General features: G+C 36.2%; 1 protein-coding gene and 1 long non-coding RNA gene across 10 annotated transcripts in view; one reads left to right on the top strand and one right to left on the bottom strand.

Moving 5' to 3' along the window:
- The window catches only part of LOC136032192 (lysosomal alpha-mannosidase-like), a 459,508-nt gene that overhangs the window by 64,447 nt on the left and 369,301 nt on the right, over window positions 1–25,760 (top strand). For all 7 annotated transcript variants that reach the window (XM_065712394.1, XM_065712397.1, XM_065712399.1 and 4 more), the window contains 2 exons: window positions 2,416–2,497; window positions 21,809–21,994. In XM_065712394.1, coding sequence (XP_065568466.1) covers window positions 2,416–2,497; window positions 21,809–21,994 — 268 coding nt within the window. The remainder of the gene's footprint in view (window positions 1–2,415; window positions 2,498–21,808; window positions 21,995–25,760) is intronic.
- Window positions 2,999–25,760, bottom strand: part of LOC136032194 (uncharacterized) — a 62,931-nt gene continuing 40,169 nt past the window's right edge. For all 3 annotated transcript variants that reach the window (XR_010618673.1, XR_010618672.1, XR_010618674.1), the window contains exons 2-3: window positions 11,407–11,572; window positions 2,999–3,800 (exon numbers count right to left, since the gene is read on the bottom strand). This is a non-coding gene — a long non-coding RNA (uncharacterized LOC136032194). The remainder of the gene's footprint in view (window positions 3,801–11,406; window positions 11,573–25,760) is intronic.

Here is a 25,760-nt window from a genome sequence, read left to right on the forward strand (position 1 = left end):
GCAGATCACAGATGCGTGTTGCAAAAGGGCTCATTCTAACGGAAATGAAAAGTTCTAGTGCCCTTTTAAGTCACTAAAAAAATCGGAGGGCACCTAGGCCCCCGTCCCACGCTAATTATTTTTCCAAAGTAACCGGATCAAAATTCTAAGATAGCCATTTGATTCAGCGTAGTCGAAAATCCTTATAACTATGTCTTTTGGGACGACTTACTCCCCCACAGTCCCCGTGGGAGGGGCTACAAGTTACAAACACTGACCAGTGCTTACATACAGTAATGATTATTGGGAAGTGTACAGACGTTTTCAGGGGCGTTTTCATTTGGTTGGGGGCAGGGGTTGAGAAGAGAGGGATATGCTGGGAGAACTTGTCATGGAGGAAGAAAATTTCCATGAAGGGAGCGCAGGATTTTCTAGCATTATTAAAAAAAAACAATGAAAAAATAAATATGACAAAGTTTTTTCAACTAAAAGTAAGGAGCAGCATTAAAACTTAAAAGGAACAGAAATTATTACGCATATGAGGGGCTCACCTCCTCCTAATACCTCGCTCTCTACGCTAAAGTATTTTTAGAATTTCAACTATTTATTCTACGGCTTTTGTGATTCAAGGGTCATTCTTAAGAAATCGGGACAAAATTTATGCTTTAGCGTGAAGAGCGAGATACTGACGAGGGGGTGAACCCCCCTCATATATATAATAAAAATATGAGAATACAGAAGTTCCTTACGTAAGCTAATTTGTAAGTTAAGTATGTCTTTAACTAATAAAATTTATTTTTACTAATAAAAAAATTCGTAAAAAATTAAAAGTTCTAGTTGCCTTTTTAGGTAACCAAATAATCGGAGGGTAACTAGACCTCCTTCCCCGCTCCTTTTTTTCTCAAAATCGTTCGATCAAAACTATGAGAAAGCCATTTAGCCAAAAAAAAATATGCAAATTTCGTTTTAATTATTCATCTGCGGAGAGCATAAATCAAAACATGCATTGATTAAAAAACGTTAAGAAATTAAATTAAATAAAAACAAGTGTTTTTTAACTTAAAGTAAGGAGTGACATTAAAACATGAAACAAACAGAAATTACTTCATATATGAAAGGGGCTGCTTCCTCATCAACGCCCCGCTCTTCATGCTAAAGTCTGACTCTTTCTCTTAGCTCTATTTTTTAAAACAGTAAAAAATTTCAGCGTAAAGAGTGGGGCGTTCACGAGGAAGCAGTCCCTTTCATATACGAAGTAATTTCTGTTCGTTTTAAGTGTTAATGTCACTCCTTACTTTCAGTTATTTTTTTTTATTTAATTTGTAAGAAAAGTTTGGTTTTCTAAGAATCCTCGAAGAAAGCTATCAACTAAGTTCGGTGTTTAGTTTCGAATTAACCAACTGAGGTATTTTAAATAGCCTATCCCTAGGGAAAAAAAATGCACTCTATGCATGCCGTCACAGTTGCATATACATGGGCATTTTGTACTTGAGAATGATAGTGCTCTTTTGCTCATTTTCTCTTATCCCTTGGTCGGTAACCAAGCTTTTCAAGACGCAGCCAAAATATATTGCTATTTCTCGGCTGAAGCATCTCACCAAAGAAAGCTGTCAATCAAAACCTTTCACAAGACTTGGTAATTGGTGCTATTTGAAGTTTTGACAATCGACGATCTCTAGAGAATTAAAAGACAGAAGGCTAACCTTACTTCAATTTTGAAGCTCGATGTTTTCAAGTTCACTTAATCACGGCCTTAAGGTTTAATCAGTTTATATATAGCATTACCTGGTTCTATTGCAGATTCGATGACAGATTAGAAGGAGATTTAGTAAATCATGTTGCGGGCCCAAGTTCTTCGTTTTAAAATTATAAGTGTCTTTCTGTTCAGTATGAAAGGGGAAGGAGATTTATGCCCAAACCTTCCTTCATTTGAAAAAGAAAAATTTTACTGAGCACGAAACACTCCTTAAGCAGAATATTTTGGTCCTAAAATAAAGATCGCATTTATATCCTAGCCTAAACAGAGGTCTTAACGAGATTGGGCTTCAAGTCGCCCCCTCTAAAACGAGCTTATCGTCTACGGTTTGTCTCAACAACTTTCCCTTACGATCAATGTTGACCCAGAAACTATTTCTGTAAAGAGAGTTTAAATAAATGATTATTACTTAACCTAGGCTTAGACCAGTAGTTGGCACCCTTTTTAACCAAAGAGCCAGATATGAACAATGCTGCGATTATAACAATTTCTGAGAGCTAAATATGCTTATGAATTTAATATATATATATATATATATTTGACTGGACTATGGTGTCAAGCGATGTATGTATTCATTGGGCGTCAAGAAATAAATATGATTGCCTAAGTGAAATTTGACTTATTTTAGGACCCAATTTTCTTTTTAGTTGTTTGGTTTTTAAATTCTTTTTATTTTATAGGCAACAACAGCATACAAGCTGCTGCCGTACAGTATATTTATGATACGGTTATTGTGGAGCTGCTAAAGGACTCTAGACGAAGGTAAGCTTCTTTTGCATGATAGTGGTAAGGATTTATAATATCATTAGACAAAAAAAATTAACTGATAGTAAGGAACAACATCAAAACTTAAAACGAACAGAAACTATTCCGTATATGAGGGGACTTACCCATCCTCAACCTCTCACTCATTACACTAACATTTCTAGTGCTTTACAAAATTCTTCTCGTGTTTCATCAATTGTTCTTTAAAAATTGGGACTAGAGCTCAAAATTTAGCGTAAATCCTTGATTTCTTGCTGTGTATTAATATATTGGATAATAATGCTGTATTGATATGTTTTCTATATATTGATAAAAATTAATTGATTGGTAATGTCACGCTTTTTCAGTTTTTCTGCTTGTGAATTAGAATGTTGGATTGCAATTAGAATTTTGGACAAAATTTGAATATGTCGTCAAAATTTTCGATGAACAGCAGTTTTGTTGAATAAGTTCTTAATGATGTTCGTAATAAAAAATTCTGGGTGCATTATTGTCCATATGGATGGAAGTTCTACTTGACTTTTGATCTTCTACGCGTTTGAAGCCATCGCAACTTCTACGATACTGTTCCCGTATGTATAAATACATTGTACACATGTGTTTAAATATATTGAAACATTGTATATAAATAAAAAAAAAAGAAATATTACCATTTAAACTTGCTGAAAACAAAGCTCCTTGTAGCACTTGTCAATAAGAAGGGAAGTAACATAGTCTAAATTAAGGGAGATGAGAGATTATTTCCTAATCGGCCCATCCCTCTTTCTATGTTTATGTGAAGAACCAAGCAGAGTTAGATAATTTATTAGTTAAAATGTGCTCATTCGGTCATCTGCCGCCCTCCCCTCATAGACAATGACCCACCGCCCTCCTTCATATGATTGATATGAATCATAACTATACATGATTTCATGAAGAATCGATTGAATCAACTTTGTTAATTCAAGCATTAAGATAATTGTCCATATTAATTATTTATCTTGTATGATAAATAATTTCAGGAACCAACTTTTCAGGAACGAATACGCCACCCTGCGTCAGCACGTGCCCTGTAACTGGTACTCTCCATTTATAGTTCTTGATACTTTTAAATTAATTTGCTGTCTCAGGATTTTCATTCGATTGCAACTTGGTCCTTGTTGGGGCAAAATCACAGTTCTCTGCCAAAACAAATGCCAGAAAAATACAAATTTCCGATGGAACAATCTTTTATGTCACTGAAAAAGGGCACAGGGACTTTAAGTTCCTTCGAATTTACCATCCCCCGATTCAGAGGACCATTGGTTCGATTTGATCACCCCTGGAAAAATAAAAACACGTAAATATGCATTCTTGAGCTTTCTTCTGGGGGAAAAAAATGCAAAATTCTACATTTTGGTAGAAGAGCCTGAAATGCCCCCAATAGAGTTCTCTGTTGTGCTGAATCTAATGGTGGGTTTTCCATTAAGATCACTTGCGCCTTAGAGGTGTTTCCCTCTTTTTCAAAAATCTGGCAAATATTCTCAGGCTCGTAAGAGTTTTGGTTACTCTTAAGTAAGAGTATGCTCCTTACTTACAGCTCGTCACCAAAACTGTTTGATATAGTCCCTATTATTCGACTTGCGATTGTTGAACTGGTATTGGTTCTAGAAGGTGTATGATGGATTGGGAATATAATTAATTGCTGTATTCCGTAACCTAGGCATGTGCACAGGGGAAGGGGCCTTTGGGTTCGTACCTCAACCTTCCAAAAAATGAAGAATTTTACGGTTATTACTTATTCTCTTTTGCTCCTCACTTGATTTTCCTGCTTTTTGTGCTCTTTGGTATTCCTCCCCCTGAAATTTGGGCTCGCTCGAAGTTAGTAATGCGTATATGCCTGTTGTCACCTGAAAGAAAAGGGATTGTACCAGTCCAGGTCAAATTCGAGTTTATAATAGCTTCAGTAGTTCTTTTCTGGTATTAATTTAAAAAACTTTTTCCACAAAACAAGTTTTTCAAAGAAAAGCAAAGAGCTCCGTTAAACTAAAAATGAGTAGAAATAAAGTAAAATAATCTTCCAAGCGTAAAACTACGACAATTCACTAACAATAAATAAATGAAACTCAAAACAAACAGAAATTACAATTAATAAACGAATCAAACTCAAAACGAGCAAAAATCAACTTGAGTAGGGCTGACAACTCCCATGCCTTCTCAAGACTAAAATATAATTTGCACTTTACTGGAAAAAAGCAAATGAAGGTGAATTGTCAGTTTAATCTACATAAATAGATGCTTATTTCTTAAATTACAGGCCAACGAGCCTTTGGGGGAATAGTAAAATGTAATATTGTATGTGAGTTTTACGATTTATAGATCTTGTCTTAAAGTTTTACTATTTTTTATTTATTAAAGTCAAAAAAGTAAAAACATTTAAAATGTATTTTATTTTCAATAAAGTGCAAATTATTTTCTGGTCTTGAAAAGGCATAGGGGGGTGTCAGCCCTACTCATGTTAATTTTTGCTCGTTTTGAGTTTGATTCGTTTATTAATTGTAATTTCTGTTTGTTTTGCGTTTCATTTATTTATTGGGGGGATTTGTGTTGGTTTTACCCTTGAAAGATTATTTGACTTTATTTTTGCTCATTTGGTTTAATGGGGCTGACGGTTTATAATCCCTTCTCATGTATAAATCCTCCCATTCCTTTACATCTCTGTCTTTCAGTTTTCTAAAATCCCTACTTATTTCAAATAAGACATTGTTGTGACGGAATTGCACGATCAAACAGTTCGTGGTAACGAACTGTAGTAAGGAGCGACCCGGCTCAATAGTAAACGAAACCCTAAAACATGGAATTTTGATGCTAAAAGATACACCAAAAGAATGGGATTTTCATGCTGATTCTAAATATATAAGTTTCAGCAAATTTAGTCTTTGTCATCAAAAGTTTCGAGTCTGAGAAAATTTGCCTATTTTGGAAAATAGGCGGAAACACCCCCTGAAAGAATCTTAAATAGAATCTAAATAGAATCTTAACGAAAATCACACCATCGCATTCGGCGCATCAAAGAACCCTAGTGCAAAATTTTGAAGCTCCTATCTACAAAAATGTGGAATTTCGTTTTTTTTCCCCAGGGGTCATCGTATCGACCAAGTGGTCTTATAATGCCGCAAGAGGGCACATTCTAACGGAAATGAAAAGTTCTAGTGCACTTCTTAAGTGACGAAAAAAATTGGAGGGCACCTAGGCCCCCTCCCACGCTCATTTTTTTCCCAAAGTCAATGGATCAAAATTTTGAGATAGCCATTTTGTTCCGCATAGTCGAAAACCATAGTAACTATCTTTAGGAATGACTTACTCCCCCATAATCCCTAAGGGAGGGGCTACAAATTACAAACTTTGACCAGTGTTTACATACAGTAATGGTTATTGGGAAGTGTACAGACGTTTTCAGGGGGATTTTTTTGGTTTGTGGGGTGGGGTTGAGGGGAAGGGGCTACGTGGGAGGATCTTTCCTCGGAGGAATATGTCATGGGGGAAGAAAAATTCAATGAAAAGGGCGCAGGATTTTCTAACATTACTATAAAAAAACAATGAAAAAAAAACATGAAAAAGTTTTTTCAATTGAAAGTAAGCAGTAGCATTGAAACTTAAAACGAACAGAGATTATTACGCATATGAGGGGTTCTCAAAAAATATTTTAGCATAAAGAGCGAGGTATTTAGGAGGAGATAAATACCTCGCTCTTTATGCTAAAGTATTTTTAGTAATTTCAACTATTTATTCTACGGCCTTTCTAATTCAGGGGTCATTATTAAAGAATTGGGACAAAACTTACGATTTAGTGTAAAGAGTGAGGTATTAACGAGGGTACAAACCCCCTCGTATACATAATAAAAATGTAAGAATATAAAAGTGTGTTACGTAAGTTAATTCTTAAGTTACTTATATTTTTTACTAATAAAAACGTTCGTTAAAAATTAAAAGTTCTAGTTGCCTTTTTAAGTAACCGATTGATATTATTTGATATTGATATTATTGCATCATGGTTTATGCAATATAGATATAAGAAAAACTGGCTCAAACAAAATGACTCGTGATATTTCCTTATATTTGTAGAATCCTGGAAAGCTAGCTCTATACTGATAGCACAAAATCGACGCAATAAAACAGAAGCAGAGACATTCTTAAGTAGCCTGCAAAAAGGCAAGACTAACTTCTAAGCTATCAGTTATCTTTTACCGGCCATGAAATCAATAAAATTTTAGTATGCAATTTTAGTTCTCTAAAAAGCTCAACCTAGCTTAATTATAAGCAAAGACTAGTTTTTAGGAATTCTAAAAATATAGGGATTTATTACAAGTCAGTTTATTTGAACAGTTTTGCATATGTATGTTGCATGAACTGCAACAGCAATGTTTTTTCTTCGTTTGAGTTTCAATTTTGCTCTTTTCTTCCATCAGGAAAACTTTTTTTTTAAATTAACATATAATAAAAATCCCTTTATCCTTGGAAATGCTTGAGTCATCCATGGTTAAACAGCTTTTAGTTTGGTAAATAGCATTGATTAAACTTTTCGCGGAAGCGGAAAATGTGTGCAATCAAATACGTCAGTGGTTTTAAGAAGCCAGTACTTAAATTCTCTTTTCAAAATCCACAATTACTGATATACAACACAGTCTTGTAGATAAAGAAGAGCTAATGTGAGGCCTTGAAAAAACCAGAGGCGCCATTTGGGGGGGGGGGGTCAGGGGGGGCAAATGCCCACCCCAGATTCTCCAGGGCCAAGCTTCCACCACAAAGAGCCCTTTGCCGGCCATAATAATCCATTATGTCCAACATAATCCATTCTGTCCAATTGATTTGAAATTACTGCACGCCTATTAACCAAAGAGCGTAATTACTTGAAGACCCTTGGGGTAATTACGCTATTTGCTATTAATTATTGTAAACTTTGAAAGTAGGTAAGATACATTATAAAATTCTCGAATTCTGTCAAATGCCCATTTCCTAGATGATTACGCGACACGAAGTGAGTCGGGGGGGGGGGGGGGCAAGATGGAGTTTATGCCCACCCCAAGAGTTGGTCCAAATGGGGCCTCTGGAAAAAAACTCCTCCGTAATGAATAAATTATTTGAAAATATTTTCTTTTAGAATACTGGTAGTTGACCCTAGGTGCATTCACAGGGTATGGGCATTTGGATAGTCATCTTATTTACTCCTCCCAAATCTACGCTTATCACGTTTTGTCTGTTACTGAAAATAAAATTTAGTAAGGGAATCATTCAAGTACGACATTTTAGCCGTGTGATAAGATACTTTTGTTATATCATCTTCTTTAAGAATTAAACAAAAAAAAACAAGTTTTTTTAAATGAAAGTAAAGAGTGACATTAAAACTTAAAACGAGCAGAAATTACTCCGTATATGAAAGGGGCTTTTCCTCCTCAACGCCCCGCTCTTTACGCTAAAGTTTGAACCTTTCTCTTAACTCTACTTTTTAGAACATTGAAAAACCGAATGATTGAATGATCGAATGATTTTGAGAAAAAAAGGAGCAGGGGAGGAAGCCTAATTGCCCTCCGATTTTTTGGTTACTTAAAAAGGCAACTAGAACTTTTAATTTTTTTACGAATGTTTTTATTAGTAAAAGATATACATAGGTTATAAATGAGCTTACGTAACGAACTTTTGTATTCTCGTGTTTTTGTTACATATATGAGGGAGTTCACCCCCTCGTCAGTACCTTGCTCTTTACACTAAAGCTTAAATTTTGTCCCAATTCATTAAGAATGACCCCTGTCGTAGATTAAATAGTTGAAATTACTAAAAATACTTCAGCGTAAAGAGCGAGGTATTAGGAGGAGGTGAGCCCCTCATATGGGTAATAATTTCTGCTCGTTTTTAGTTTTAATGCTGCTCCTCACTTCCAGTTGAAAAAACTTTTTCATATTTATTTTTTCATTGTTTTTTTAAATAATGCTAGAAAATCCTGCGCTCCCTTCATGGAAATTTTCTTCCCCCATGACATATTCCTCGATGGAAAGTTCCCCCAACATATCCCCCTCTTCTCAACCCCTCCCCAAACCAAAAAAAAAACCTGAAAACGTCTGTACACTTCCCAATAACCATTACTATATGTAAGCACTGGTCAAAGTTTGTAACTTGTAGCCCCTCCTACGGGGTCTGTGGGGGGAGTAAGTCGTCCCCAAAGACATAGTTATAAGGTTTTTTGATTACGCTGAATAAAATGGCTATCTCAGAATTTTGATCCGTTGACTTTGGGAAAATAATTAGCGGGGGAGGGGGCCTAGGTGCCCTCCAATTTTTTGGTCACTTAAAAAGGGCACTAGAACTTTTCATTTCCGTTAGAATGAGCCCATTCGCAACATTCTAGGACCACTTGGACTAAACTTGATAAAACTTATATATCTAAAATCAGCATTAAAATGCGATTCTTTTGATGTAGCTAATGGTATCAAAATTCCATTTTTTAGAGTTTTGAGCCGGGTCGCTCCTTACTACAGTTCGTTACCACGAACTGTTTGAGATGTAGTTTGGACTGCATTTTATTTTAATACTTTCGTTAACTAAAGAAAAACAACACTAGATATAGCAATGAGCTTTTAAATACGTTTCAATGATTTTGAGTGTCCCTCTACTGGTGACTAAAAAAGCTAAAAAGAAGAAGCAAGAGAATCATAGGCAGCGTAACAGCGTTGCCTAAGTAAAGAGCGATGTGGCCACAATGTATTATTTATTTTTACTTAGACATGCACTTTGTATCGAAGGAGTTGTCGCAGAAACTTCAAAAAGGGGTCGTTCTATTAGAAATTAAAAAAGCTAGTACTTTTTTAATAGTCGAAAGTAATTGGAGAACAACTAACACCCCTCCCACGCCTTTTTCTCTAGTTTTACTGCTAATGATGAACACTGTATATGTGTTCGAAATATCCAGTTAAATAATTTCATATCTATTATCTCACTGTCAATAAAAAGGTATCATCCCTATTTTGAACTGTTTTACTTTCGTCATGGAAAGGCAGTGTGATCTTCGAAGTTATCTACGTCGGAGACATGTAATTTTCCTGAATTGAGTTTTTGGTTATGGAGATTCCCATGATGCTGTTTTCGTTTCGATTCGATACCATTGTTGTAGGGTTAGGCGATTTTTCAAAATTCTGGTGGATAAGGTTGTATCCAGGGTGGTTGATTGTTTTCAGAATAAATTTTTACCATTAAAATTAACCAAGATAATATTATCATTTCTAAATGCTAGTGTTAGTCCTTTTCTAAGATGTCCCTAAGGGGTCAACCATCATTTCCTCAAAATTTGCCCCTTTTCTTGTAAATAAAAGAGAAAAAAATTTTCGACTCAAAAGTAGAGAAATTACAACAAACAGAAATTAACCCGTGACAGAAAGCCAAACTTTAAACGAACAAAATTTCCGTGAATGAATAAATGAAACCCCAATTCAAGCAGAAAATACACCAAACCACGAAGCCAAATGTAAAATGAACATTTGATCCAAATATCCGTAAAGGCTAGAGTGTGATTTGCGCTTTGCTGAAAACTTCTAATTTGCAATAGTAGTCACAAATTTAAAATCTTAAGCTGTGTTAGACAGTGAAAGTTATTTTTGAAAATTATAGGGGCTACATACTATGTTTCGTTTTATGGTTCTCAAATTTGCGATTTAACCTCATATTTTTAATTACTGACTTCAAAAAAACTTTAAATATCCACTTTGGTGGAAATTAAACATAATTTTTGAAACATCGACGTGCTGTACTTGCCCTCTTGATTTTTTATATTTCAGTAATAGCTTCATGTATATAATATGAAATAATGGTAAAATTCTGGAGCCATTCTTTTGACAATGTAGTCTACACTATTTTTTGTTTTATGACAATCATATTGCGAACTTCGTATTTGTAGTTTCAATTTTGACAAAATTTAAAACATTTTGAAAAAGTACCTTCTTTCGGAATTCCATTGAAAATATCCATTTTTGGTATTTTCTTGCGAAACAATCGGGAAAAAGTGGAATCCGCCCCTCTCTAGGTTTAAAAAAAGATTCTTCCCCCACCGTCATTCTTAAGGATTGAAGCCACAATTTATTTTTTTTTTACCTAAGGACTTCTAAATTGCAGTTCTATAATCAGGTGTGTAATCAATCGGTTCGGATATCCTTCCCTACAAGCCATGGTAGAAGCTTAGAGCCAGTTGTTAAACATTTATGCTAGGCTACATACTGTCAGTGGCCATTTTTTGTTGGGGGGGGGGGAGATAAAACTGATCCCCTCCCAAGGTTTTTTGCACATCCCATCTTGATTCTGAAAAAAATTAATTAATTGAAAAATGTTTTTAGTAATTCAGCTGGAAAAATTGAAAAAAAAATGAAGTGCCCCTCAAGATTGGGAAAAATACATCCTCCCTTATTTTTGTGAATTAACGCCACATCATACCGTGTTATGATACAAGATACTAATACTATAATGCTAATATTTAGTTTTAGTCTCAGGTTTGTCGTTGGTGACATCAAAACCCTTAAATGCCAATTTCGTGGATAACATACACCTTTTGTGAAATTCGTACTTCGTTAGTGTGTTTCGCATTTGGGCTTCTTATATTGCAAAATGATTTCAGAAATATTAAAGACAACAGTCTGTCTAAATTTAGGAATCTTGGTAGAGAAAGGCTTTTGTTTGCCCCACGACCCCGCTTTAGGTCTTCCAATTATACGACTAAAATATTCATACGAAATTATCCTTGGACACAAACTGTTGTTGAATTTAAAAGCCAACCATCTGACATGTGACTACAAGATGTGTTTTTTTGTCTATATTAAAATTTGACCCCTATATTTGAAACGAATGACTATTAAAACCAAGATACACAGTAATTATCAGATATAAGAAACCCAGTGTTAGGTACTTACTTTTCGCCTTTTGGTTTATGACGCTTGACTGACCATTCCCTAAGACCATTTCTCGATATTCCTTGAATGATTTCCAGTCGGAGGAGGTAGGGTACGATAACTCTTTTTTACACAAGGAGGGAGGTAGAATGAATAGTGCAAGTATCTTCCGTTCTGTTTAGTTTTTCTATAAATGGAAAACTCAATGTTGAGTGATTTCTTGAAATTATGGCGTCCAGAAAAGCAAGTTACAATTATCCTCAAATTCGAAGATAGACTTAAGACTGGAATCCAGAGTATTAAGACGTGTTAATAAAATTTAATTAAACTCTCTTTACGATCCTAAACGGAAATAATGTCATCTAAATATCTACCACAGAACCAATGCTTCAGAGAACAAATATTCAAAGCAGACACCTATAATCTGGATGAATTTTTTTTTTTTTTTTGCATCGAATGAATAAGGAATAACTTTTGCAACTTCGGACAGAATGCATAAGGGTGAATATTAGAGGTGAATATTTAATGTTTTGTAGCTCAAGGTATTTTATCTTTCCACATGATGAAATGAACTTTTTACACATGAATCTTGTCTAAAAATAACACCACGAAAATGCGAAAGATTATCGACAACCGTTTTCCCAATCTGGCAGCTGGTGAGCTATAAGAAGCCACACCGCGGCATAAAATAATCCTATCTTTGTGGATTTTCGCACTGAGGCTGGCTGCGCGGCGGCATCGGCCGAAATGTTGCCATTTTTTCACTGGTAGTGATGGGCTGCACTGACAGTCGTATTGACTCAAAATATTCCTACAATTAGATGAGATATGTCGCCCCCTGAGATGATGAATGAAAGTTTATTGTATTGTTTTTTGAATAAAATTACCTACCTACCTACCTGAGCACCCATATTACATGCTTATTCCGAGTATATCCCTCCAAATGATGGATCGTTCCGTGTTAAGCTACCCCCTCTGTATTAATCTGAAGGACTCGTAAAGGAAAGAGTGAAAAATTTTGTATAAAAACTTTCTATGTGTCCCAGCCCCTCCCCCGTCGAAAGATCCACTGGCCTTCCCCCTTCCGAAACGAAAAAAATGTAGTTACTTGTGCGCAACTATACATGAGCAAATGGAGCTTTAAATGAATTACCTCGGTCAAATAAACACGGCGTGGCTACTGAAATAGAAAGCTTGTATAAAAAGCTTTCTGATAGCTTGAGACCGACTGACTATCTCAGAATTCTCCCTCGATAATATTTTGGCCCTAGTCTGGCTCAGATTTTTTTGTGAAGCACAAAATGTCAAAAATTGACACTGTACTTCGGTACCATCTCTTCTAATATTTTAAAAGGACATTAGAACATAAATATGTCGTCCCAGTGCGTCCTCTCAGGATATTATACGAACACTAGTTTCATGTGGTCACACTGGGTGAAAACAAAACAAATAAACTCGTATCTTTCTGGAGAAAATACTTACTCCACATTTGAAAGAAATGTGCTTCAAACCTCAGCTAATTGCTTCTCAGACATGTTGAATTTGAATCTGTAATTTTCATCAAGATAGAGCTCGATTTGAATGGGTTTTTTTTCTCGTGCTTTTCAATTTGTGATTTTTTTTTATCCTAATAAATTTGGATTTTATCGAAATTATTGAGAAAATTATGAAAATCTTCATATCTCAGGTGTGGGGAACGGACCCAAATTGCCTTGCACTTCGTGCCTGCTTGGTCATGTCAATACTCATTCTATTCTATTGCACATTATTGCTTGGCCTTAAAGCAGAACACTTTTAGATTACATATTATCCAAGTCCCCTGGGTTGGGTAGTGACATGTTTGGCTGTGATAAATTGTATTTTGTCCCCAAAGCCATATTCATAGCCATTAATCCTTCTTTCCATATGTAAATTCATAGCATGCGGACACAAGCGCATCAAGATTTTTTTGTTGTCTGATTGTGATTGATGACTAGCGTTTATTCAGGTTTGTCTGGACTAGCTGGTTTTCTTCTTCGGAGCACAAGCGGGGCAAATATTGTATTTTGCGACGCAGTTGGATTCCAGTTTTTATTTTTCAAGCTTTGGTTTCGGAAGGGGTGTTTTAGGGGTTAAGCAATGGAGTCAGGTTACGCTATTGCGCAATTGAAGAAAAGACAAGGGTTCTGAAGAATCTTGTAAAATTATTCGTATTATATTGGTTTGGCTTCAAAGCGAAAACATTGTTATCAGTTATATAGCAAATTAGAAGCTTAATGACAAATTAAATAAAAAAAACAAGTTTTTTCAACTGAAAGTAAGGAGTGACATCAAAACTTAAAACGCACAGAAATTACTTCGTATATGAAAGAGGCTGCTTCCTCATCAACGCCCCGCTCTTTACGCTAAAGTTTGACTCTTTCTCTCAATTCTTCTTTCTAAAACAGTAAAAAACTTTAGCGTAAAGAGCAGGGCGTTGATGAGGAAGCAGCCTCTTTCATATACGAAGTAATTTCTGTGCGTTTTAAGTTTTGATGTCACTCCTTACTTTCAGTTGAAAAAACTTGTTCTTTTTTATTTAATTTCTGAACGTTTTTGAATCAATGCATGTTTTGATTTTGGCTCTCCGCAGAGGAATAATCAAAACGAAATTTGCATATTTTTTTTTTTTTTTTTGGCTCAATGGCTTTCTCATAACTTTGATCGAATGATTTTGAGAGAAAAAGAGCGGGGAACGAAGCCTAGTTGCCCCCCGATTTTTTGGTTAATTAAAAAGGCAACTAGAACTTTTAATTTTTTACGAATCTTTTTATTGGTAAAAGATTTACGTAACTTATAAATTAGCTTACGTAAAGAACTTTTGTATTCTCATGTTTTTATTACATATATGAGGGGATTCGCCCCATCGTGAGTACCTCGCTCTTTACACTAAAGCTTAAATTTTATCCCAATTCATTAAGAATGACCCCCTGAATCACAAAAGCCGTAGAATAAGTAGTTGAAATTACCGAAAATACTTTAGCGTAAAGAGCGAGGTATTAGAAGGAGGTGAGCCCCTCATATGGGTAATAATTTCTGTTTGTTTTAAGTTTTATTGCTGTTCCTTACTTCCAGCTGAAAAAGCTTTTTCACTTTTATTTTTTAATTGGTTTTTTTTTAAATAATGCTAGTAAATCCTGCTCTCTCTTCATGGAAATTTTCTTCTCCCATTACAAATTCTCGAAGGAAAGTTCCCCCAGCATATCCCCCACTTCTCAACCCCTCCCCCAAACCAAAAAAATCCTCCTGAAAACGCCTGTATACTTCCCAATAACCATTACTATATGTAAGCACAGGTCAAAGTTTGTAACTTGTTGCCCCTCCCACGGGGACTGTGGGGGAGTAAGTCGTCCCCAAAGACATAGTTATAAGGTTTTTCGACTACGCTGAATAAAATGGCTATCTCAGAATTTGGATCCGTTGACTTTGGGAAAATAATTAGCGTGGGAGGGGGCCTAGGTGCCCTCCAATTTTTTTGGTCACTTAAAAAGAGCACTAGAACTTTTCATTTCCGTTAGAATGAGCCCTCTTGCAACATTCTAGGACAACTGGGTCGATACGATCACCCCTGGGGAAAAAAAAAACAAAAAACAAACAAATAAACACGCATCCGTGATCTGCCTTCTGGCAAAAAATGCAAAATTCCACATTTTTGTAGATAGGAGCTCGAAACTTCTACAGCAGGGTTCTCTGATACGCTGAATCTGATGATGTGATTTTCGTTAAGATTCTATGACTTTTAGGGGGCGTTTCCCCCTATTTTCTAAAATAACCCAAATTTTCTCAGGCTCGTAACTTTTGATGGGTAAGACTAAACTTGATGAAACTTATATATTTAAAACCAGCATTAAAATGCGATTCTTTTGATGTAGCTATTGGTATCAAAATTCCATTTTTTAGAGTTTTGGTTACTATTGAGCCGGGTCGCTCCTTACTACAGTTCGTTACCACGAACTGTTTGATACATTCATTTTTCAATGAATTCAGGTGCACGGAACTGACTGCGTCTCCGCTTTGTTTACTCTAGTTTTGCCCTTATTTGCTCAGCCAATATTCTTCTTCTTCCAATTTTTTTTTTTAACCACGTAATTGATAGTGCCTCCCCCCCTGGACCTTGGAAGATGCTGTGAACATATGCACTAAAATACGATAAATCCTGATATTTGGGCTGAAAATCATACTTTTCTGAAGTACTAGACTTTTGTACAGGAATTTACGTAAGGAAGAAGGGGGGGGGGGTAAAATTCATCAGAACAGTAAAACAGGTGATATGTAATTTTAGGAGGAGGAGAAACTCATATATTTGTATTTAACTTGAAATTTCTGAAACTTAAAAAACTAGGAAATAAAATGCAATCAGCCAAGGATGTCACGAAGAGGCATGGCGTAATGGAAGTATACCATGTGTGGTGGAAAAAGCGGTGTTTTGGGATGTGCACCTAGTGACGGAGACTGGCTGATCCCTTGAAAGGGTGAGTCCTCGATGGCAATCTCTTTGGTTTCAGATCTCACTGGAAGGAAATCCTGTGCTGACCTCCCCCTTAAAATTGGGCACCCTCAGAAATGTTTCAAGGAGGGGGTGATTTAGAAAAAATGTATTTTTAGCCCAAACATTGTCCCACCTTTCAAATGCATTATCATTGTCTACTTTGTATATATTATGTCTTTCAGGGGAACAGCTTCTCCTTGTCCTCCCCCGTGGATGTCTTGTCAGAGATACATTCAAAATTAGGGCTGTTCACACAAAGCCTAGTGTTTGTTATTTTTACGACATTTTTTAGGTTGGGATTTTACCATTAGAACTACTGCAAACAAACCAACTGATGATATTTCCCTATTTGTGTGATTTCAGAAAACTAGCGCTTTACTGAAAACAAGAAATAATATAGGAGTTTTGGTACAATAAAAGCAAACCAGTTAAGGAGACTTTTTTTAAATTATAAAGCATTTAAGGATTGTTGCTTATTTTTTTCGTCTAATTTAGTATCACTTCTGCACAATTAGCTTAGTCCAATGACTGGATCTCATTTTGGTTCTGAAAAGGACATTTCATGAGGATTTCCTAAGTTCATATTATGGCTTATTTGTTATTCGTTTTGATTAACACTAAAGCGTAGTTTTTACAATTTCAATTGTATATTATTCAATATAGGTATTACAGCTGATGAGACCAAGATGCTATCTCATAAATAACATGAAAAAAACTTCGTTTTCTTAAAGAGTTAAAGAGGCTGCGTCCCAAAGTCGAACCTTAAAACGTACAGGAATTAGGAGAGGCAGTTGGGGGGCTGCCGCCCCCCAAACCCCCCGCTTTTAAAGACTCTTTTGTACAGGTTTTTTGTTGTGGGGGGACTTCATTGTTACTAATTACTAGTTTCGGCGCAATGGTTCTCCTGTCCTCTTGTGTTTAACATTTTTCGAAGTTATTCCATTATTCATTCATTTCAATTTTCTGTTAATTAAAAGAGGGCCTTTCCGAAGCCAAGAGCGGGGGGTTAGGGGGCGGCAGCCCCCCACAACAAAAAACCTGTACAAAAGAGTCTTTAAAAGCGGGAGGTTTGGGGGGCGGCAGCCCCCCAACTGCCTCTCCTAATTCCTGTACGTTTTAAGGTTCGACTTTGGGACGCAGCCTCTTTAACTCTTTAAGAAAACGAAGTTTTTTTCATATTATTTCTGTACGTTTTTCTACAATCCATGGTGGATGTAATTTAATAATTACTGTACTCCTCGTACAGGAATTAGGACTGCCTCTCCTAATTCTTGTATGTTTTAAGGTTCGACTTTGGGACGCAGCCTCTTTAACTCTTTAAGAAAACGAAGTTTTTTTTCACATTTTGTGAAAAAAACCCGCCCGATAAGGGAGTTGAAACCTTGACCTTAGGATTAAAAGTCCCACGCTCTAACGACTGATCTAACCGGGCATGTTTGAAGTCGAAATACCTGCATGTGTATAAATATAACTTTTAAAATTTCAAAAATTAACATGGGGAAATGGGTTTTTCTAAGCTAGAAAATCGGGGGGTTAAGATTTTCCGACGAAACTTTCCAGGAAAATTACTCGGAGAATTCCGCGTCGAATGAGTCTTCCTACACCTAGATCCGATGTCGGCTGTGACCTGTAGGCGTGGCAGAAAAAAAAACAAAAGGAGAACATGAACATTAAGTGGCTATGCGTGGTTTCTGGAAAACAGGGAAGGAGTTATCGGATCGAGCTGAAAGTTCGCGAATAAGCTCATGGGCCCTAGGGGACCTTAACTTGTGAATTTCAGCCCGATCGGACAACGTTAAAGGGGGGTGGGGTTGGGGTGTCGAAACTTTCGGCCAGATTTTCCCCATGAAGGAAAAGTCGGAGGGGGATGAAATTTGGCAGGTTTTTTAGTTGGAGCTCGGGCTACGAAATGCATCCCTCCCCATCCCTCTGCGACCACTGGAACCGAAGATCGCTTAACATTGTCCTGGTTTGCCTCTTTAAAGAGGCACGAGTGTGCCTCCTTGATCAATCCATTATTTGTGTGTGCTTTTCAACGACTTCGCGATTACTAAAATAATGTTTATTTTTGTGCTTAAGTTTTAAGATAATTTATACTGATAGTTACTGATATCACAACTGGTGTAAAATATGAAAAGTATTATAGATTATTTTGTTGTCGTCAGGCTACGTACTCACTTTTGACTCCTCAAGCAATATTTTTTGTTTCTATACTTGGGTTCTGTGTGTTCAGTAAAGCGGTAGTTTTCTATAGTCGTGCAACACAGAGATATATCATCAATTGGTTTATTTGCAGTAGTTTGATCGATATATGCTAAACAGACTGTGAAGCAATATTTTTAGTTCGTTTCTATTTCACTCATTACTTCCCTCAGAAAAACTTTATTTTTTAAAATTAATCTTTGCTCGTGTTAAATTTAAATTTAATGTAGAAGCGAAATTGTCATCATCTTTTTATTTTTTATGGAAGGGGAAGGGGGTAGCGGGGGTAGCCCTACTCATATACGGATTAATTTTTGTTCGTTTTAAGTTTTAATGTTGCTCCTTATTTTCAGTTAAAGATTTTTTGGTACTTATGAATTATACGAGAAACACTAGAGAATTTGGATCGCCAAGATCAGATAGGACAATAACCGGTTAGTTTGCAATGCATAGTGATAGAATATTGTGTTTCACCATGGATGTTCAAATTAAGATTTGCCAAGGACCGAAGAACAGGCAATTATGTTTTTCCAGGATAGGGGTGTTGCCAAAACATAACACTGGGTCAATGGACACACCATGACTTTCTACTCTTACGAGAAGCAGCATCTTTGGAAGTGCAACCTAACCTAAACTTCATTATCATTAACCAAGCTTCACTTCTCGAATGTTTCTCGTATAATATATAAGTACCGATATTTTATTTAGTTTGTGACGGTTTCTCAAGTAATGCCAAGAAATTTCGCTCCCCGCTTGAAAAATTTCTCCTGAAAATTTTCTCCAGAAACTTTCCTTCCCAAGGAAAACTTTTGTCCGTGGGAAATCATTCACTGTAAAATCCCAACCTAAAAAATGTCGTAAAAATAACAAACACTAGGCTTTGTGTGAACAGCCCTAATTTTGAATGTATCTCTGACAAGACATCCACGGGGGAGGACAAGGAGAAGCTGTTCCCCTGAAAGACATAATATATACAAAGTAGACAATGATAATGCATTTGAAAGGTGGGACAATGTTTGGGCTAAAAATACATTTTTTCTAAATCACCCCCTCCTTGAAACATTTCTGAGGGTGCCCAATTTTAAGGGGGAGGTCAGCACAGGATTTCCTTCCAGTGAGATCTGAAACCAAAGAGATTGCCATCGAGGACTCACCCTTTCAAGGGATCAGCCAGTCTCCGTCACTAGGTGCACATCCCAAAACACCGCTTTTTCCACCACACATGGTATACTTCCATTACGCCATGCCTCTTCGTGACATCCTTGGCTGATTGCATTTTATTTCCTAGTTTTTTAAGTTTCAGAAATTTCAAGTTAAATACAAATATATGAGTTTCTCCTCCTCCTAAAATTACATATCACCTGTTTTACTGTTCTGATGAATTTTACCCCCCCCCCCTTCTTCCTTACGTAAATTCCTGTACAAAAGTCTAGTACTTCAGAAAAGTATGATTTTCAGCCCAAATATCAGGATTTATCGTATTTTAGTGCATATGTTCACAGCATGTTCCAAGGTCCAGGGGGGGGGGGGCACTATCAATTACGTGGTTAAAAAAAAAAAATTGGAAGAAGAAGAATATTGGCTGAGCAAAAAAGGGCAAAACTAGAGTAAACAAAGCGGAGACGCAGTCAGTTCCGTGCACCTGAATTCATTGAAAAATGAATGTATCAAACAGTTCGTGGTAACGAACTGTAGTAAGGAGCGACCCGGCTCAATAGTAACCAAAACTCTAAAAAATGGAATTTTGATACCAATAGCTACATCAAAAGAATCGCATTTTAATGCTGGTTTTAAATATATAAGTTTCATCAAGTTTAGTCTTACCCATCAAAAGTTACGAGCCTGAGAAAATTTGGGTTATTTTAGAAAATAGGGGGAAACGCCCCCTAAAAGTCATAGAATCTTAACGAAAATCACACCATCAGATTCAGCGTATCAGAGAACCCTGCTGTAGAAGTTTCGAGCTCCTATCTACAAAAATGTGGAATTTTGCATTTTTTGCCAGAAGGCAGATCACGGATGCGTGTTTATTTGTTTTTTTGTTTTTTTTTGTTTTTTTCCCCCAGGGGTGATCGTATCGACCTTTCAGCTCGATCCGATAACTCCTTCCCTGTTTTCCAGAAACCACGCATAGCCACTTAATGTTCATGTTCTCCTTTTGTTTTTTTTTCTGCCACGCCTACAGGTCACAGCCGACATCGGATCTAGGTGTAGGAAGACTCATTCGACGCGGAATTCTCCGAGTAATTTTCCTGGAAAGTTTCGTCGGAAAGTCTTAACCCCCCGATTTTCTAGCTTAGAAAAACCCATTTCCCCATGTTAATTTTTGAAATTTTAAAAGTTATATTTATACACATGCAGGTATTTCGACTTCAAACATGCCCGGTTAGATCAGTCGTTAGAGCGTGGGACTTTTAATCCTAAGGTCAAGGTTTCAACTCCCTTATCGGGCGGGTTTTTTTCACAAAATGTGAAAAAAAAACTTCGTTTTCTTAAAGAGTTAAAGAGGCTGCGTCCCAAAGTCGAACCTTAAAACATACAAGAATTAGGAGAGGCAGTCCTAATTTCTGTACGAGGAGTACAGTAATTATTAAATTACATCCACCATGGATTGTAGAAAAACGTACAGAAATAATATGAAAAAAACTTCGTTTTCTTAAAGAGTTAAAGAGGCTGCGTCCCAGAGTCGAACCTTAAAACGTACAGGAATTAGGAGAGGCAGTTGGGGGGCTGCCGCCCCCCAAACCTCCCGCTTTTAAAGACTCTTTTGTACAGGTTTTTTGTTGTGGGGGGCTGCCGCCCCCTAACCCCCCGCTCTTGGCTTCGGAAAGGCCCTCTTTTAATTAACAGAAAATTGAAATGAATGAATAATGGAATAACTTCGAAAAATGTTAAACACAAGAGGACAGGAGAACCATTGCGCCGAAACTAGTAATTAGTAACAATGAAGTCCCCCCACAACAAAAAACCTGTACAAAAGAGTCTTTAAAAGCGGGGGGTTTGGGGGGCGGCAGCCCCCCAACTGCCTCTCCTAATTCCTGTACGTTTTAAGGTTCGACTTTGGGACGCAGCCTCTTTAACTCTTTAAGAAAACGAAGTTTTTTTCATGTTATTTATGAGATAGCATCTTGGTCTCATCAGCTGTAATACCTATATTGAATAATATACAATTGAAATTGTAAAAACTACGCTTTAGTGTTAATCAAAACGAATAACAAATAAGCCATAATATGAACTTAGGAAATCCTCATGAAATGTCCTTTTCAGAACCAAAATGAGATCCAGTCATTGGACTAAGCTAATTGTGCAGAAGTGATACTAAATTAGACGAAAAAAATAAGCAACAATCCTTAAATGCTTTATAATTTAAAAAAAGTCTCCTTAACTGGTTTGCTTTTATTGTACCAAAACTCCTATATTATTTCTTCTTTTCAGTAAAGCGCTAGTTTTCTGAAATCACACAAATAGGGAAATATCATCAGTTGGTTTGTTTGCAGTAGTTCTAATGATATATGTTAGATAGACTGCGAAGCAAGAATTTTTGTTCGTTTAAGTTTCAACTTCGTTCTTTACTTCCCTAAAAAACAAAATTGTTCTTAAATTAATATTAACTGAGATCCAAAGATCATCCTTGCTACAACACTTCACAGTATCTTGGCACAAGATATCTTGTTGTATTTTGATTATTGATTTAAAGCTTTTTCTTTTTTTCAGATTTGTTGCTGTAGAAGTGGCTTTCTTTTGGAGATGGTGGAAAGAGCAAACCAAAGCCATTAAAACAGCTGTAAAAAGGCTCGTTGATAATGGCCAACTTGAATTTGTTGGTGCTGGATGGTGTATGAACGACGAAGCTACTGCATACTACACTGACATCATTGACCAGATGACTATTGGGCTCAAGTATTACTATTTTTATTCTTTTAATTGTTTATTGTTAAATATGCTCTTCTTGAATGCGAGAAAAACAGCTGTATGTGTTGCGAGGTCAGTTGGTTGTTTTAAAATATGTTTGAGATGTTTTGTCTGAAAATGGTTTCGTTTTTATCTATGACGCGTAATTATTAACATCTAAAATTGTTGGTGGTTTTGAAACTGCTGAAGTTACTTATGACACTGAAGTAGTTATAATAATCTAGCTCGTATTTTACTGATTTATGGTAGGAAATCCGAAACAGAAGTAAAAATTTGACAGTAAATCTATACGATAAGATACGATACGATACTTTATTATTAAACACAATTATAACTCTTTCCTTTATACGTCTACTGCACTGATGGAAAAATTTACGTTTTTGTTGGCGTGCAGTAGTAAAAATTGACCATTTTCAAAACAAACCAATAAATAACATAATAAATAACTAATAAAAAAAACATACCAATTGGCAACAAAAGTGACAAAAAGTTGGTAGCAATAAAACAGGCAACACATTTCTAGAACAGGAAAGTGACTGAAAAATCACCCAAAATAAAAGCTAATACATATTGCACCGAAAAGTCTAAGAAAGAAAAGCTTCCCTTTAAGGTTTAGTTGTCTCTCGGAATAAACAGACTATTAACGTTCAAACTGTTGTAGAAAAAAGCGTTGTCAAATTTAAAGAATTAGTTATGCTTATTCATTATTAAGGTCAATTTGGCAATACTGACGAAAATACGATACTGCCCCGAGAAGTTTATGATTTTGAAACGAGTAAAATATATGATCAATATAATATTATCAATAATGATCAACCTGTTATGATCAAATGTTTGTAAAATCATTTTTTAGAGGGGGACATTCAGCATAAGTTAAAAAAAAGTGAATTTATTGTTATTCAGCTTAAGATAGTTTCAGCAGGCGAGAAAAGAAGATATAACCCATTTTGAAAGAAAATTAATCCTAAGATGACCCAGAAGCAAACAAATGTTTGAATTTTGATGTCTTTGGTAGCTCAAATAAGTAATTAAGGTAGGCCAGATGTATGTTGAAGTTCTCTGCTGACTCTCCAAATTACCGAACCATCTATTGCCATAAAAGTGAATACTGTCCCAAAAGCAAATAAAACTAATAAATAGGAATAGTAGCCTCTAAATTACATAAAAATATCATATAATAGACCTTTAATGCTATATACAGAAGATGAATGGAAATTTATTACAGAAAACCTATAAATCAGTGAAATTAGAACCCGTGGCTTATTTTAAAACTTGTTAAGACACTCGAAAGCATAATCCCGGACTACAAATCTAGCGTCGTTTCAGTAATGTTGCGAAAACTATTTTTTTGTATACTTAAAGTGATGAATCGTTGGATAGTTTAGAATTTCCACTTCTAAACTGTCCTGAAAACCAATAAATGGAAACAGAGAAATCAAAATTAAAAAAAAAAGAATAAAAATTAACTGTTGGCACTATATACAATATGAACAGAACTCAAAATTCCTTTACAAGAACAGAAAACAAAAAAAAACGTACCAAACGTACCTAAAAAAAAGATCGATCTCTATCACAATATCCCCTCCAAAAAACCCCCTACTCCCTCACTACCACCTATCCACCCACTCCACCTTACCACCCCCAACCAACCAGACCTTTCTACCACCTCCTATCTCCTCATAAATAAATGCGAATTCAACCATTCTATATTAAACAATCTTTTAACTTTCTTTTAAACTCTAGAAGATGCTCAGCCGCCCTGATGCTCACTGGTAGAAAATTCCAGACTACAGTTGAGAGATATCTCAACTGCACACTACAGAAGGAATATTCGATTCCACTTAGTGTTTGACTCATTTATTCAAAGCTGGCTTATCTATCACTTCCCTTTCTCGTCGTATAGATTAGGGAGTTAAGTACGCAGGGACTGATTTTGAGCGGTCGCGGGAGGGGAAATTTTAAAACGCTAAGGGCTGGTGAAGGAAAAAGTGTTCGAATCCAGCTGTAGCAACGGGGCCGACAGAAGGACCTTACTAGTCAACAAGCGTCGTTAATCCAATACAAAATAATATTTAACAGTTCGTGGTAACGAACTGTTATTCTAGCCATAGAATCTTAACGAAAATCACACCATCAGATTCAGCATATCAGAGAACCCTATTGTAGAAGTTTCAAGCTCCTGTTTACAAAAATGTGGAATTTTGTAGTTTTTGCCAGAAGGCAGATCACGGATGCGTCTTTATTTGTTTTTGTTTGGGTTTTTTTTCCCCAGGGCTGGTCGTATCGACCAAGTGGTCCTAGAATTTTGCGAGAGGGCTCTTTCGAGTGGAAATGAAAAGTTATAGTGCCCTTTTTAAGTGACCCAAAAATTGGAGGGCACCTAGACCCCCTCCCATGCTAATTATTTTCCCAAAGTCACCGGATCAAATTTCTGAGATAACCATTTTATTCATCGTAACCGAATAACCATATAACTATGTCTTTGGGGACGACTTACTCCCCCACAGTCCCCGTGGGAGGGGCTACTAGTTACAAACTTTGACCAGTGCTTACATATAGTAACGGTTATTTGGAAGTGTACAGACGTTTTCAGGGGGATGTTTTGGTTCGGGGGGGGGGGGGTTGAAAAGAGGGGCATATGTTAGGGTAACTTTCCTTGGAGGAATTTATCATGGGGGAAGAAAATTTTCATGAATGGAGCGCAGGGTTTTCTAGCATTATTTAAAAAAAATGAAAAAATAAACATGAAAAAGTTTTTTCAACTGAAAGTAAGGAGCAGAATTAAAAACACTTAAAACGAACAGAAATTTTTACGCATATGATGGGCTCACCTCCTCCTAGCACCTCGCTCTTTACGCTAAAGTATTTTTAGTAATTTCAACTACTTATTCTACGGCTTTTGTGATTCAGGGGTCATTTTTAAGAAATTGGGACAAAATTTAAGTTTTAGTGTAAAGAGCGGGGTATTGAAGAGGGGCTGAACCCCCTCATATACGTAATAAAAACATGATAATGCAGAAGTTTGTTACGTAAGCTAATTTATAAGTTACGTATATCTTTCACTAATAAAAAAATTCGCAAAAAATTAAAAGTTCTAGTTGCCTTTCCAAGTAACCAAAAACTGGAGGGCAAATAGGCCTCCTCCCCCGCTCCTTTTTTTCTCAAAATCGTTCGATCAAAACTATGAGAAAGCCATTTAGCCAAAAAAATAAATATGCAAATTTCGTTTTTAATTTTTCACCTGTTGAGAGCCAAAATCAAAACATGCATTGATTCAAAAACGTTCAGAAATTAAATAATAAAAACAAGTTTTTTAACGGAAAGTAAGGAGTGACATTAAAACTTAAAACGAACAGAAATTACTTCGTATGTGAAAGGGGCTGCTTCCTCATCAACGCCCCGATTTACGCTAAAGTTTTTTACTGTTTTAAAAAGCAGAGTTAAAAGAAAGAGTCAAACTTTAACGTAAAGAGCGGGGCGTTGATGAGGAAGCAGCCCCTTTCACATACGATGTAATTTATGTACGTTTTAAGTTTTAATGTCGTTCCTTACTTTCCGTTAAAAAACTTGTTTTTTTTTTATTTAATAACACTAAGAGCTGGTTAAGTTTTTGGCAAATATAAGCAACTGAGGGAATCGCCAGAATCTCAGTATCCAGCGTAGGGACAATCCCCCTCCTGAAGATCCATCCATGGCATACGCGTACAGAATAGATACGGGTTTAATCTCATTGATGAATAGTAATTTTTTTACC

Source organism: Artemia franciscana, chromosome 10 (assembly GCF_032884065.1).
Source record: "Artemia franciscana chromosome 10, ASM3288406v1, whole genome shotgun sequence".
NCBI lineage: Eukaryota > Metazoa > Arthropoda > Branchiopoda > Anostraca > Artemiidae > Artemia > Artemia franciscana.